The sequence below is a fragment of the Cygnus atratus genome, chromosome 3 (genome assembly GCF_013377495.2).
Source record: "Cygnus atratus isolate AKBS03 ecotype Queensland, Australia chromosome 3, CAtr_DNAZoo_HiC_assembly, whole genome shotgun sequence".
NCBI lineage: Eukaryota > Metazoa > Chordata > Aves > Anseriformes > Anatidae > Cygnus > Cygnus atratus.
This window is the reverse complement of record NC_066364.1, coordinates 16,349,262-16,365,037: the sequence shown is the minus strand read 5'-3', so window position 1 is coordinate 16,365,037 and position 15,776 is coordinate 16,349,262. Positions and strand designations below refer to the sequence as shown.

Genomic DNA, 15,776 nt, shown 5'->3' with positions numbered 1-15,776 from the left:
AATGATTTCAGATGTAGCAGTCCCTGTGGGACACCCCAAGGCACTCAGCACCCGGCTGCTGGGAGCCTGAACCCCGACCCACACCTCCAAGCCCTTTTAGCTCACAGTTTTACAGCTGGAGATCTTTTCAGAAAGGACTGCACAGAAACAGCTCTCGTTTAATTGACTTTTTTTTTTTTATATATAAAAAGCTTTTATTGTATCGGGAATTAAATTAACTAACTCCTCACACGTGTGCTTCGCACGGAATCAAAAAAAAAAAAAAAAAACCAACAAAAGAAAACCAAACAAACCAAAACCAGTACACAAAACACGAGCTAGTCAGATAGGAATACCATAAGGCACACATTCAAGTATTAGTGTAACAAGGTCCTTGGGTGGGAAGGCAGAGACTCGCGCAACTCTCTCAGCACAGCTTTGGTTACTTCCCATCACGTTTAAAAACACAAAGGCTTTCCCCAGCTGCGGTTCCTTTGTGGCTGAGCGCAGGCTTGTAACAGTTAAAATGGGTCTGCTGTCATTCACGTGTCATGTCAGTTTGATTAATTCATTATTATGGGAGGAAACAGAGGCAGAACTAACTGCTTCTTCGCTGTCGTGATAGCTGCTCTGCGACTCCCCTGTGTCAGTCCGTCTGCTACCAGGCTAAAACATCGCTCAGCTCCCACTCCCAGCCCACAGACCCCACGTTGCAGAGCTCCAACCTTCTGTGCAGGCGCGCCGAATTGAAGGGCGCCACTACAAGGTACCTGCTCCTAATGTCTTAATGTCACATCGTATTACCTGCGTGGGAATTGGAATTCTCGACATCTCCTCAGTACGTGCCCTAGGAGTTTCATCAAAAAAAAAAACAAAAAAACAAAAAAAAAAAACACTTTGTTAAAGTCACAATTGTTTTTAAACAACCGTGCTCCTGCAATGGAGTGTGGTATTTTTTTCACTTCTTTAGCAGTAGGGGCTTCCAAAGGCCACAAAAACCCTGAAAAAGGAGGCTCAGCTCTTTGTACATCTCTACGATAGTGTTACCTATTTCAAAATAATGCTCAGAGAAACATTTCTGCACTGAAATGACTGTAAACAATTAGTTGAAACAGTTCTCATCTGCATAAATGATTTCTCTGTTTACACTTCTTCCTTTTCACCACCACCTGCAGCACAAACAGCTCCTGCTGCGGAGTAGGAAAACCATTCCTCTGCCATGGAAACACAAGACAAGGCAACCTCACAGCAAGAGGCAGAAGAGTTTCACACTAGAGGAGCACTTCCATGCACTGAATAAGGTTTAACCACCTCTGTATGAGCCTTTTATTTTTGTTTAAAGCCCTATAGCAAACTTCTTGATTCTGATTATGCATCTTCATCAGATGCCGTTAAACCATAACTGTTTCCTTACTCTCGTTTTGTTCTCCAGGTACCTGTAACGTTCAGACTTTTGCTTACATGTACCTCCGATGATCAGTTCTATAAGGAACGTGCTGCAGTGTTGTTTTGTTTAAAAAGCCCCTTAATTTCGTCTATCAGTGCCATCAGACTACAAAATATTAAATTATAAAAAAAGGCTGATATACACAATCCGATATCCAGGAGGATATTCTGGTTTGCACCACAGGTTGAAGGAAATGTTAGAGGTCAAGAAAACAGAAAAACAAATCCAAAAAAGCTTCAAAAACAAGCCACTTTTAGTTTGGATTTTCGTTTTTTAAAAGATATAATGCTCTAATAAATGTAATTTAAGGAAGGTCATACACATGACCAGCATCTGCAGTAGGTCACTTCCTTATTTCCCCCGCTCCCTCACAAAAATATATATACATATATCCGTATTTATATAAATGAAATGGTTTCAGATCCAAACGGACTCAATTCACACGCACGAGCCGCGCGCTCAGAAGGCAGCGGGGCACTAGCACTCCGTCTCTTTGCTGTCCACCCGGTTCTGGCGCTGCAGTTTGAAGGACGCCGCCTTCTCGCTCCTCGTGACGGGGTGGTCTGTCAAGTCCTCGAAAGATTTGGCGGCCGAGCTGCTGTTCGGGAAAGGGTCCTTCTCGAACCCGTCCTCGTCGATGTGGGAGTCGGTGCTGGGGTCCTCCTGGATGGTGTCCATCCGCTGGTGGTCCTGCTTGGGCGCCACGGCCGCCGGCGGCACGGCGGCGATGGGCTGCAGGGGCTGGTGCCGGCTGCTCGACTGCGCCGCCGGGAAGGGCTTCACGATGCGGACGGAGGCCGAGTCCAGGCTGCTCAGCATCTCCACGTTCTGCAAGGGGGAAAGCAAACAGGCTCTAGCTCGGGATTCATGTTTTTTTGCTGGTTTCAAGAACGGGTTAAAAAAGGCACCCTCACGGAGCACCTGCGGCTCAGCTGGGTGGCTGAAGGCCGCCGCTCCCCTCCCTCCCTTCCTTTACAGGGAATATCCAACAGGAGTAATTCTTTGTATTGTTTTCTCTCAAGAAATCCAGCTACACTAAGCATTAAAGGCAGAAAGCCCTTCTCTCTCTGCTGGTTTCTACTCCGTTTAAAGCAACACGGGTGACAGCTTCAGAGGGACAGAGGTGACAACCCAGCCCCACCTCCCCCTGCGGCCTCGCTCTGCTTCGGCCAAACCTCGGGCTGGAAATGCAAGGTCAAGTCAGACAACACCGGGAGCTCAGTGCAAGGGAACAGCCAAAGGTACCGCCTGTTCCACACCTGGAACCCGAGGAGTTCCTTGATTTATGTTAAAGAAGTCGCACTGAACACGGCGTCAGAGACCTGAGGGGTCCACTCTGATCACACCCACATTCTGCAGCCCCGATTAAATTCGATTCTGTTGGTTTCTGCTTCTATTTGAGCATGGCTTGGAAAATATCCGGAGATTTCCAGGCATGAAAAATCCCTACAGACCTTAGTAAATGCTAATAATGGGCAAGAGAAAGGGAATAGACAAGGGAATGGCATGAAAAGTAGGGTAAAATGTTTAGATGCTAACAGTACTGCGTTTCTGAGCTGCTCAATACTGGGCAGATCCGAGAGAGGCTGGATTTCTCTGTTAAACCTGTTACTGGTGCAAGGAGCCCATTGAGTACAGCTGCACCCTGCAGCTACACCTGCTTCTGGAGCGTGTTCTTGACTGGATCCAAGTACAAAGATCCAAGGTGACTTTTATGGCACGCAAGAGCAATTATGGGGGACTCGAGGACTCAAGCTAACATCACCTCTGGTTACACGCATGTAGATTACAGCGGCAATCTGCCTCCGAAGTCTGACTCCAGCACGTTTCCTCCAGCAGCTGAGGAGCTGTGCAAGGCTCCTTTCCCTCTCCCATGACAAAAATGACATTTCCTTGACAATATTGCAGTTATTAATAAAAAACAAGCTGTCAAAGCACCAGACAGGATGCCCAGAAATCTTTGCCAGAAGATGCCTCGAGCTGGACTGTATTTAAAATTTATCTGTGCACTTTTCTGCTCTTCCCCTCTCCCACATCAGCCTCTGCAAAGCGAGACATGTCACCACCTGCCAAGCAACGGGTCCTTGCACCCCGGGACTGACTTTTCTATAAAGAAGTGGAAAGCCTCAGCACACCCGGCCGCTAAAGGCCCTGCACACGGTTGTTCTGCAGCAGAGACACCACGTTCTGCAGAGATTTTTCTGCTGCGTTGCCCTGAGCTTTGCTGACACCGCTTAGCTGGGAACAAGCGGCCTGCGGTCAGAGCTGCCGAGTGACCCGTGCCGAGGGGACCCTGTAAGAGAGGCGCCGGTGGCGCTCGGCGGCTTCCTGCCTCGGGAGCTGTGGTTGGGGTGAGAAAGCTGCCTTGTCAACAAGGTCAAGGCCCAGCTCTTACAGGAAGAGGAAACCAGACCTGCCAAGCTGCGGGGCTTGATACATCAAACACCAGCTTAGGCAAGAAAGCAGAGTTTCCCTTGAATCGATTTGTCTGTCCCCAGCTCGAGGCACGGGGCTGCAGGAACGTATTCAGACAGCAACTTACACTGGGGCAGAACAGAGACTTGGTGTTCTCCTCGTACTGCTTGTCCAATTTCTTGTCCTGTGGGGAAATAAGCAAAAAGTAAACCAAAGCACACGCCCAAAAAGTTAGTTTCCCAGATGCAAACAACGCCCCTGTCCCAGTTTCCCTGCAGGGACACAGCAGGGTCAGGGCTTTCTTCCCCCCTTCCCTACATCCCCTGCCTTCCCATCCATCCCCGGGGCTGTGCTCACGGGGCAGCAATCCTCTGCCCCAACCCCACCCCACGTGCCCACGTTCTCAGTCGCTGTGACCTCTCTCTCTTCACCCATGCACTCAAGCTCAACCTACACCACTTCCTGCCCTGGGTGTCCCCACAAATTGTGGGGAGGGCTAGAGAAAACTTCGACTCTAATGGAAGTTCTCAGAATTATGCTTGGGCAGAACCTGGAAGGCAGAAAAAAATCTGCCTAAGGAAGAACAGGAATGGCTCCAGGAGACAGCCATGGGAGCATGGGGCTGCTAGAGCCCGGCAGAGTTAGCAGGAGTTTTGCCTGTTGAAGGGACGCATGCTAGGTGCTCCCTCTGGGCTTTCCTAAAAGCCTCCCATCTCCTTCTCCCACGGACATTCGCCAGTCACAACAGGAAGGGTGCTCTCCTACAGCTCAGTCCAAAAGGCAGTCATCTCGAGGCAGCTTACTCACCACGCAGTGCACAAGGATGCTGAGGGGAATCCAAAAGAGTAAGGAGAAGACGAGCACGGAGCCCACTATATTATCTGCTAGGAACTTCCCTGGGAAATTAGTTCAAATCCATTAGTAACTTACCAAATACCATTTCGTGACTGTACACACAAGTCCCCATTCCCAGTGCAAGCCAGGATTTCTCGGATGCAACACAGGCTGCAGGACTAGCCCAGCATAGCGTAATTGTTTTTTGCCTTTTTTGAAGCATACTTGATATAATTTTCTAAAATAGTTAACAGTAACGTTTTTTTCCCTGCTCTTCTCTGATAAGAAATGCTGACAGGCCGTAACATTTAATATCACGAGACTTGGAGCAGGCTATATTTAGTTAGCCAAGCCCCTCTCAATTACAAAACACGCTGCACATCAGTTAGAAGATTCTGATTCTACAGTCTTGTGACAACAAAAAATACACCTACTTTTGAACAGAGATGCATACTGCATCTACTTGACTAAATAGCTTTAAGAATTACCAAGAAATTTATTTTATATATATATATATTTATCTTAGAACTTAAGTTTGAAAGCCCCAAACCCATAAAATCACAGGTATAGGCCCAGCACTACCACGAACGCAGGCAGTGTTACCCTGTCATTACACGAGCACCCGCTCATTAACAGTTTTGGGATGATTACAGTACCAGAGCAAGACCCAGTCCCGCTGGGAGGTGGCTACCTGCTCGCATTGCACAGCGGGGATCAGGACAAGGAAGCACGCTTACCCTTGCCAGCCAGTGACTCAGGCACACAGCTGGAGGTGGTTTTATTAAATGGGAGAAATGAAGTTCTCCTTTCCCAGTCTGTTGACATTGAAATCCCACCGAGAGGCCTACTTTAACTCTACTATGCTGCAGCTAGCTGACCTCTAACGAGACCACTATTTCCTTTCCTCTAATTGACCTACTTACTGGTATTTAGGCAAGAAGCTTGCTGGAAGAGCTATTGCCTCTTTTACAAGCTTGGAAGATGACTAGGAAATAATGGAGAGGAAAAATGCCAAATGCTCCCATCCCTTCAGCCCCAATAGGCAAGATCAACACTGTTAAATCTTATGCAAAAATATATCTGTATTTCAGAAACACGGCTGCTAACTACCCTCTTGTATAGACGAGCAAAGCCAGCCAGCTAACTCCCCCTGTGGTTTTGAGGTTCACGTCGTGAACTGAAAAACCCAAAGGATATGGTTACACGTCTTACCAAAGGTATTGATACTAAGTTGGTCTATGAAATCCCAAAACCGTTCAATCACATCCTGTACTTGCTTCTCACATTTGCCCTGCAAAAGTAAAAAAAAAAAAAAAAAAAAAAAAAAAAAAAAAAAAAATCATCTTAGGCCACGTAAGCATTAACTACTTGCTTCTTGGAGGGGGAGGAAGCTGCCAAGATTTTAATGAAATAAAAGCTGCACGGACACAGCACTTCACACACATTCTGAAGAGATTTACTCATTCGCAGCTTCACTGGTCCATTTTTATTGCCTCTATTTTGCCTCCCATGTTAGGGGACACAAACTGAAGTTTCTGGAGAAGTTTAAGCACTGGAAGCCGTAATTCCCGCTACCCACCACGAAGGCTGCAGCTCTCAGGCACCCGTGGTTACAGACAGGCTTCCAGATCTGGCTGCGCTGATTTAAACGCAGCAGAGCATCAGTCCTTCAGTTCTGCAGCAGAACGGCTGAGGTACGCCCTCCGAAATTCACGCCTGCCAACACCCAGCTTAGCTTAGCCACTCGGGGCCTGCAGGCTGCGGCTGGCCACGCAGCTGCACGTGGAACCGGTCCCCGAGCGCCAGCGATCCGTCACATTCCCCCTGCCACGGGCTCGCTGCCCCCTGGAGACACTGCCAGCCAGACCTTCATCAGATTGCTTCCTGGCCTGATTTACTTCAGTCAAAATTAATTGGGCTAATGCGCACAGCTGAAATAGCAAGCACTGCTAACCTAGCTGAGCTTGTGGCAGCGCCCATCGGCCGCCCTCACGCGAGCTGCAGGCTGGCCGAGCTGCAGGGAGCAGCAAAAAAAGGGCCTAGTAAGCAGTGGCAGAAGTAACAGCTTCACCTTGCCCAGCTCTCTGCGGGACTGTATCCCACCCGCAGCCTCAGACACCCTTTAGTATTTACGCTGCGGAGAGGTGGATGACGTTTTGGAACTCTGTCACGCTGCTACCTGGAACCACTTACGTTTGTGTCACAGAAGCCCACGGTACAAGGCTTCCCCTTGCGCAGGAACAGGAACTGGTCGTTAGCATCAACGTACGGTATGCACCTGTCCTGCTCGTCGCGGCAGCACACCTTGCAGGAGTTATCCGTCTCTGTAAGAAAGCCACGGACTCGATCATCAGCCCCCAGCAGCACTGAGGGTCACCGCAACCCCCAACCAGGCAGATATCCCCGGGCTGACCACGTTCCTGCCCAGCTTTCCAATGAGGAAGGCAGGAACACGCAAGGCACCCAGTTTTGGGCACTCCAATGCCAAGCCCAAACTCAACAGACCAACGCCAAGCTGAAGCAGACGCCCTGTTATTAGGGGACATAGCAGGACCAAGCTGTGCTAGTTGATACCCCAAACATGCAGGAATTAACAGGCAGTAGAAGAAGTTCCACTTGTTGGAGGCCACATCTGTCCAGAAGTCATTTGGCAACTCCTTACACTCAGAGGACAGCCAGACTTTCCCTCCTGTCTGCCTGGGGCTGAGGAAGAGGAGGGCAGGAGCGCCCTCTCCTTTAACTAGGGTGCAGACCGTAGGTCTTCTTTAAAATTCTCAACCCAGAGGTTTGAGAATTTTAGAGAATTAAATTTGAGAATTGAGAATTAAAATTCTCAGACCTCCAGAGGACAGGAGGACATCCACGTTCCTTTTCCAAACAGAAAACACCAGCCCTGGAAAACCAACAGCTTAAACTCCAGTGTTTTCTTTTTTTTTTTGAAACCAGAAATCTGAGGGGGTCCATAAATTCGGCTCTCCAAGGGGTGAGCCGAGCTCTACCTGAGGAGCAGAGCTGGGACGTTTTGGTCCAGCCCCACGTCACCCACCGTTGCATGCACACGATCGTAGGTTCTTCTCCCTCTCACAGAAGGGGACGCACTCCCCATCCTTGCACTTCCCCATGTCCACGCAGACCGTGTCGTCCGGAGCGTTCCCTGGGGGAGGGCACTCGCTGCTGTTCCCTGCAGGTGGGGTCAACAATGGGAGGACTGTGTTAGAGCAAAGGGCAGAACACCTAGGGGTGCAAAAGAAAAGGGGGAAAAAGAGAAAAAAAACGAAATCCAGACTCATCCCAGGGGGAACTCCAGTAGCTTTTTCTTAGCTTTCAGCTGCAGGCTGCCTGCCAAAGTCCTCCGAGAGGCAGCAGGAACTTTGGAGGCTTTCAGCAACTCAGGCATCGGGGCACTCTGGTGACCAAGACGACCCCGGAGGCCCCGCCAGTAAAGCACCAGCAGCTCTGCCTTGTCTTCTTGCCTCCAGAAAAGATTACGAGGAGGAAGTAAACCAGTGGGGACGTGAAGCAGAGCTACCATAGAAAGGGTGGAATCACTGCAAGGTTCAGCTCATTCCTGTCCCCTCCCCGTGACTTGTCCTGTTCTTTTTTCTTTAAGGGAAAGAAAAGGAGGAGGGGGGAAGAAATCAACATTCTCCACGTTCTCCTGGGCAGTAACTCACCAAGTGGCTCCTGAACTACAATGAAACTCATTATAGGGCAATTTTGTGATGCTTAACTGCTCTCTAAAATTAGTTGTACCGGATGAACAAAAGGCGCTCGTCTGAACGCTGACCTAACAGGACGCTGCGCCCGGAGCGCTCGGCTAGCTGATGTAAGGGAGGCGGAACCATGTCCTACCAGTGCAGAAAGACTCTCCTTTACAAGTGGCATTTATGGCTTCTTGGCATTTTTTCTGTGCGCTTTCAAACTGGCAGCCTTTGCAGCAGGGGCTGTTCCGATCACTGTGGAAACATCAACATGAAAGGAAGAAATATTGAGCAACTTTTTTATTTTATTTTATTTTTTTTCCCCAAAGTACGAGCATGACAAAGGCAGGGAAAGAGGATGTTTAGAAAAAAAGCTACTTCAAGATTCACTCACTAGTTGAAAAATCTTGCCCCCTCTGCACCCCCTGTCACAACCATCCTCTACCCACTCTTCGTTTACCAAAGAAGATGAACTGAATGCACACAAAGCACGACATACTGTAAGACAACACAAGGGCTCTTATACTTTTTCAAGACACTTAAATCCTCCTTGTCATCATCAACTTGCCGCGCAACCTGGGACAAGATTTCACACTGTGTTCTTCCCCACAAATTTCCCCCTCCCTACCTGTCCTGGAGGTTTACTGCTGTATTCTGTGCTCTCTCTATCCTTCACCTAATGCAGAAGTACCCTCAGCACAACCACAGTCATTGAAGTTGAGGGAATTTCTTGCTAAACAGGAATTTAATGAGTTTTATCTCCTGCAGCACGGTGCAGAGCTGAACCATTCTCTCCCCGTGCATGAGAAGTTGCAGCTCCTTTCCCCTCACCTGCATTTGGCGCCGTCCTTCAGTTTGCAGTCTGCAGAGCAGCAGGGATCAGCCTGTTGGTGCAGGAGGCCGGGATCGCACTCCTCCCCCTCGTCCACCCTGGAGTTCCCGCACACTTTGTTGTTGCGCTCCTTGAAGCACTCCTGGGCCTTGATCTCTATGGTCCTATGGATGGATTTTTTGCTGCAGCTTGAGAACATCTAGAGAGTCACGAGGGGAAAGAGCAGCACTGAGGAGTGAACCTTTCTGTCAACAAGTCCATCTAAGACAGTCTTGGCCTGCGTAGGCCTCCAAATTCTGGTGTCTCAGAAAGCAATAATCTCTCCATACTGACATTCTGATAGCTTGGAAAACATTAAGGTAAGAAAATAATGGCTGGGTCCGTAAAGGATGCACAGATATCCTCCCAGCCTGGCTCAGGGTCACCGAGCCAAACCCCGCTGCTGCTTCAGGAAGGGCTGCGAAGTTGCAGCAACGGGGACAGTCTGGGGTGCCTCCTGGCAGCAGGGTTAGGTGTAAACCCTAAAAAGTCAGACTAGACTGCAGGCTACTCAATTCCCTTGACAATCTTGGTTCCTCAGCTGTGAAACAAGCACGATGCCAAGTCCACAGTGCAACTGCAGATTTCTGAGACTGGAAAGCCCCACTACCAGGCTGTGGCATCTGGGAGCCTCTCTCTGACAAAACCACCCAAATGCTATTTAGCGCTTGCTGCTGCGGGTCCTGTATTCGATCCTTGCAGATGACTTGCTTTCAGGAGCATTTGGCCACAGCTGATTACAAACAATTGATTGCAAATCAATCAAATCAATCAAATCAAACTACTGGGACACGCTATGAACTCCAGTGAAACTCAGAAAGCAAAGACCATCTTGCAGGGAACCCAGCTGCGTACAAACATGTTTTCTTTTTATGCCTGATCTGTTTATTCCCATCTGTTTCAATCCAGAAGAATCATTAGCTAAACAGTCTTTCTGTGCAAAGGATCACTGACCATGGTGGAGATGTGTGCGTGGAAGCAAAATTATGCAACGATACCTTATTGTTTTCGTGATCTCCACTGACAGCAATCGGATACATAACGTATTTCCCTCCCTGGTCTTCAGTGGGGGCACATTCTGGCAGACTGTCAGGATCATGCTCTGCTCCAAAATTATGTCCAAGTTCGTGCGTCGTAACCAGGTCAGCCTCCTTTTTTGAAGAGTAAAAAAAAAAAAAGCAGTGCTGAAAAAAATCAGTCTGAGCAGGACAAGAGGTGATCCCAGCTACTTCCAAGCCACCTACAATTCTCAGATACACACTTAGATGGAAAAGCAATTTCTCCATTATCATTTTTTTTAGAGGTGGGGAACTAAAGGCAAGTAAAATCATGGCCCGCTTCCAAAGGCGCATTCCAGGACTAGGTCTGAGTACTAGACAGCTGTTAAAAGCAAAATGCTGCCCTGGAATACCAGCTCTATTTTGCTTTCAACGCAAAGCAGATACTCAAAATATCTAGATCTGATTTTAAAAGGCATACAAAGTTCAAACGAAAAAAGAATCCAAACGCACACCAGCTACCACGATTAGTCGATCTCTTGCTCAAACTTATCTTGCCACTATAATTATTCCTTCTAAATGGATGACTACATTATGACTGGTGAATAAGCTCCTCTTTTGCACGGCTACTAGGAAAGATACCTACAAATGCAGCCCAGCAGGGGTGAATTTCCAACATTTTCTTTTACACGGCAGGACTCCTGCCGAAGATCCCAAATACGTGTCTCTCTTCATGGCCTTGACCAGCAGGTGGTGTCAAGCTCTCAAGGTGACAACCACAAAGAAAACTAGCACAGAAATAAAAGTTAACCACAGGGAGACTGCGTGGCTCACGACAGAGAAGTAAGTTTGGTGAGGGAACAGTCATTGCTGCTGCTCTTCAGGCACAGGAAGGACTACGCGCTGCAACAACGCGTTGCGTTTGGGGGAGGGTTTTAAGCAGAATTGTTTTCTTCCTTTTCAAACCTGATCAGACGCTGTGCACAACTCTCCCTGTGAAAAGAGCCCGTGCGCACCTACTGCTTCATCCAAGCTTTGTGACTCCTGCTGGGAAGACGTCAAACTCAGTCTCCTTTGTCAGCCAAGACAGGGCTCCAGCTTGGAGACTGAGCAACAAATGCAAATAGCGTGGCAACTGCTAAGAGCTCTTTGTCAACATCCCTCTAACACAAAGCTCCACTGTCTTTTTTTTTTCTAGCTTCTTGACAGCTTCTGTGCCAAGTTTTAGCCCACACACCAATTATGAATTCCATTTATAATCAGGCTACAGCGACGCACAGCTGAGAAATCAGCAGAAGGGAAAGATGTCCAACTGCAAAAACTTGGGAGCTGCAAACGCAGGCACAGCTCTGGTATCTTTACAAGTGAAACAAATCTCACGTTCAGGCCTTTGTGTCTTTACTGTCTCATTAGCTATGAAAAAATCCGGAGAGCATCAATTTACATTAGTATTAGTACTAATAAGCTTATTTCTCGTCCTGTTTGAGAATAATTTTTTGTTTTAAGCGAAATACATTTACGTTAATCTTTGGGTATCAAAATCCTGTTTGTAGTTGGATAACTACGTCTCCTACTAGACACTGGCCGCATTTCCCCATCCCTGTTCTCAGTGAATTCAGTCTTCAATTGCACTCAGCCCCGACTCCTCTTGTCAACAAGGACAAAAAAATGGTAAGGGCTCTGCGACCTAGATCCTTGTCCCCTGGGACCTGACTCAATCTGAAAGCCAACAGCTTGCTTCTGACAGCACAGAAGCTTGTCACAATCCCAGAAAACTCATCACCAACAAACACGTACGTACTCCAAACGTTCACTCTCCGCAGAGGAGGACACTCTCTTACCTTCGTGAGGATGGTTTTCCCATAGTTCTTGGTGCTGGTTAAGCCACTGTTCAGATAGATGTCTTTCTTTGCAATCTGACTGTAATAAGCTAGAGAGGTGAGAAAGAAACAAATCAAATTGATGAGCGTTTTTCCTCGGTTTCAATATTTTGTTGGTTATTTTTTTTTTCCTTTTTCTTTCTTGGAAGTGGATGTGGGACTATTACTTGTTTGGCAAAATGAACAGCTTTATTGTTCTCACAGACTCACCAGTCAGCCTCTTGCCAGTTTTTTTTTTCTTTTTTCTTCAGTGGGAGTTCTTTAAAGCACAGCACAAACAGCTCATGTATTGCAGTAAAGGGGATAATACAAGAAATTTCCAAGACAACAGCATCTGCCATTCCAGAACTGTTGCAAGATGCACCCAAAGTAGAACTTGGTCTAGCCAGGCTGTGGTGGCTTTAACAAAGCTTGTTCAATCCAGATAGCCTCGTGACTTTTCTTCCCTCCCTTCTTTTTCTAGCTCCAGCCAAGAAAATGGCCATCTATTCTATCCAAAAGAGCCACCAGAGACTATGCAAATAACATGTCATGATCCCTGAAAGCTAGAAGAGGATTAAATGCAAGTAACAAAAAGTAGCTTTCTACCCACAATTGGAAAGGAGGAAAAGAAAGTCTTGCCTTTAGGACAAATGCCACCGTGGCTGTTAGGTCTGGGAGAGCCAACATAAGCCAGTCCAAGCGTTCCCATATCAAAATCTTGATACGTGAAAAGATGAGCAAGGCACACGTGAGCTGCTTTCTCAGCAATATCAAAGCTAAATTGCTTTAAAGGAAAAAAAAAAAGGCAAATCTCTGTAAAACACTTTCTGGTACATATTAGATATCTATAAACATGAACATTTATCTAATGAGCCAGGCACCTTCTAAATCTGGTTAAGTTAGGAAAAAGCAGCTGTTGTCTGTCCTACAAATGTGAAGAAAGTTAAAATGAATGCCCAAGTACACTGTATGCATTTCTTTACGTAACTTGTCTATTCATTTCCCCTTTTTCACACAGAGGGGAAAACCAACTACACTCATTTGATGAGGGTCACAAGGCAGTGTCAGGGCCAGATGTCCCAGGGCTGCCTTTTTTGACTCAAGCAACATACTAATTCCAGTTGGTGTGTGCTCCATAATCATACAAAGAACCCCCTTACCACGGGCTACAGGGCACATCTGCTAGTTTGACTTTGTGCAGTATCTATACAGCGGATGAAGGAACTAACAGAGTTTCATCTGTTACTACAGAACAGCTGCGTGAGTAGTCCTCTGTAAGGGCCAATTTATTAATGGTTACTACCTACCTCTAGCAGCATTTTCACATCCCAGGCATCCTTCTTATCATCGGGGTAACTTTTTGCCATGTTGTAATGCTTCTGTCCAGGTTGCACTTGATTTGGTTCATTGTGGATGATAATCTACATTTCAAAAAGGGTGACAAAACAACACTGAAAAACTGCGGTCAATTTTATGACTACAGAAAAGTTTTCAATGCAATTCTAAATATCTCAATAGATTTGCAAGCAGAAAAAAACAGATTCAGCATGCTCCCAATATTAAGTTTTCAGCCTCTGCTAATTAAGATACACTGACTAGATCTTAAGCAACTACACCTGCCATTTTAGAATAACAGAAGTTGTCACTGAGATATTGTGCTTTGAGATGCACGTTAAATCAAAATCAACACAAAAACAAATAAACTGTAACAAATACAACCAGGATTTACATCATTTACATCAAGTGTAAATAAGCCCAAACCACCAGAGAGTTCTAGTTAACCAAAACATATTTTAAAGGATTGCTACTTTCCTGGTAGCCTAGGTTTAGTGCATCATGTTGCTTTCCCTCTCCAATCCCCCCCAACCGTCTCTCCTTCCTTGTTCCTGGAGAGCCTTGTCCAGAAAAAGGGCAGCTAGCTTGTACCGTGAGAGTCCCCATGTGCCACATGACAGTTCTTGCAGAACTTAAAGCAGATGGAGTCATTTTTAATACAGGTTGCCAAATTTCTATGTGCTAGCTTACAGGAGCCATCATATAAATTGAAGCCACTACATCCTCTACATCCAGCTGTATACCATCTTCTACACTATCATGATATTACGATGTTTAAGTGCAGTCAATAAAGCTCTTCAAGCAGGATTTGTGTTTTTTCATCTGTGTTTGAGGAACACTCAGGCTTTATAAGCTAAGCACTAGCCAAAGACAAAAACATTAAGTATATGCCTAAAGAATATGTCTAAGAGAAACAAAAACTGCTCATATTCAGGAAAAAAGCACCTCTGAATTGAAATTACGTATAGAAAGATGCTCCTTGAGAACTCCCATCTCAAAAGCTGCAAGGAACTAGAAATGGACATGCTGTGTCAAATCATCAACACCACCAAAAAGAAAAGCACTTTTGGATGCAGTTAATAATGTAAGATTTGGTTATTTTAGCTCTAATCCAGATAACAAAAATCAGAAACCCTGACATTTAAAGTATGTTCTTATGCTTTCAACTGGAAACCCTTTGCATAGCTCAGTGAATACCTACCTGCTCTATCTGTATGCCATAGCCTTTGAAGGCCCCATTGTCCCAGGAAGTATTTCGGTAGATGTCATCGACTCTGTCTATCAATTCAATCTGCGTAGGAAAGAAAAACAAGTTATTTAGTTCTGAGCTTTTGTGTATGGAAGTTCAAGGCACTCAGAGAAGCTGCAACATATTTATCTAGAAAACACTCGCTTCAAATTAAAATTGAACCTCATAAAACACAACAGACGTATTCACTGATCCAAAATCAACAGTGCTTGGATCCAGAGAGTATTATCAAATATCCCTGAAAATTTTCCATTGTAAAAAAGCAGTACAAACTTTGCTACTTATCACTTTCATCTGTGTAGTGGAAGAGATAATATTAAGAACAAGACATCTTGGGACACTTTGTCCATATAGTAGTTTTCCAAGTTCCTTTGAGGGGAAGGGCAGAGGGAACTGTTTTTACTGCTTTGTTTTAGCACTACATTTAACTGACCCCAAAAGGCCTGCTTCCCTCTCCCAGGCAGTAAACTATTATTTTTCCTCATTATGGTTCAAGTACAAGGTTCCAGAAAGTCTCTCGTCAGTGTTCACAATCAATACCTCCCTTTTCGAGCTGCTCTCGTCTTCTTAAAAAGAACCTTCTCCTAAATATAGACCATCAAAATTGCTCAGAATGAAAAATGACATTCACAGACACTCAGTAATAGCTTGCACTTGGTTTTTCCAATCCCCGTCTTGTTTACAGCACACATCAACCCAGAGAACACAATGGTAGGTTAGCCTGGAAGAATCGTATGTCAGATGCTGAGATAATCACATCTCTGAAAACAGGATGAATTAAGGCTCTGTTACCTGGGGAATGTAAACATTTCTGGGGACAGAAAGGTCAAAAAGCCAGCAAAGATGGAACAGAGTGATTAACATGTCAAAAACTCAGGCTCAGAAAGAGGCTCTTGAGAAAGAACAGATCTCCAAGAGTGGTTTCACTTGTTTTCATCTCCAGTCCCAAAACCCACCCATTTCTGCTGTGGGGCTGTAGGCAGGTGTTCTATTTCATAACCCCACTTCCAACCAAACTAGTTGTCTACTGAGCCTATTTCTAATTTTATTGTTCTGGACAGAGAATCCTGGAAGAAGTTAAAGTA

The 15,776-nt window shown here is 46.1% G+C and overlaps 1 protein-coding gene across 3 annotated transcripts in view; it reads right to left on the bottom strand.

Annotated features, from left to right (window-relative positions):
• Positions 1–152: 152 nt before the first annotated feature.
• ADAM17 (ADAM metallopeptidase domain 17) overlaps positions 153–15,776 on the bottom strand; it is a 34,221-nt gene continuing 18,597 nt past the window's right edge. For 2 of the 3 annotated variants that reach the window (XM_035542987.2, XM_050709773.1), the window contains 13 exons: positions 14,644–14,733; positions 13,415–13,528; positions 12,747–12,891; positions 12,087–12,175; positions 10,246–10,398; positions 9,208–9,407; positions 8,528–8,631; positions 7,722–7,856; positions 6,869–6,999; positions 5,888–5,966; positions 4,649–4,737; positions 3,969–4,025; positions 153–2,254 (listed from right to left, as the gene is read on the bottom strand). In XM_035542987.2, coding sequence (XP_035398880.1) covers positions 1,904–2,254; positions 3,969–4,025; positions 4,649–4,737; positions 5,888–5,966; positions 6,869–6,999; positions 7,722–7,856; positions 8,528–8,631; positions 9,208–9,407; positions 10,246–10,398; positions 12,087–12,175; positions 12,747–12,891; positions 13,415–13,528; positions 14,644–14,733 — 1,737 coding nt within the window. In that variant the 3' untranslated portion in view covers positions 153–1,903. The remainder of the gene's footprint in view (positions 2,255–3,968; positions 4,026–4,648; positions 4,738–5,887; positions 5,967–6,868; positions 7,000–7,721; positions 7,857–8,527; positions 8,632–9,207; positions 9,408–10,245; positions 10,399–12,086; positions 12,176–12,746; positions 12,892–13,414; positions 13,529–14,643; positions 14,734–15,776) is intronic. The other variant, XM_050709772.1, reaches the window with a different exon arrangement.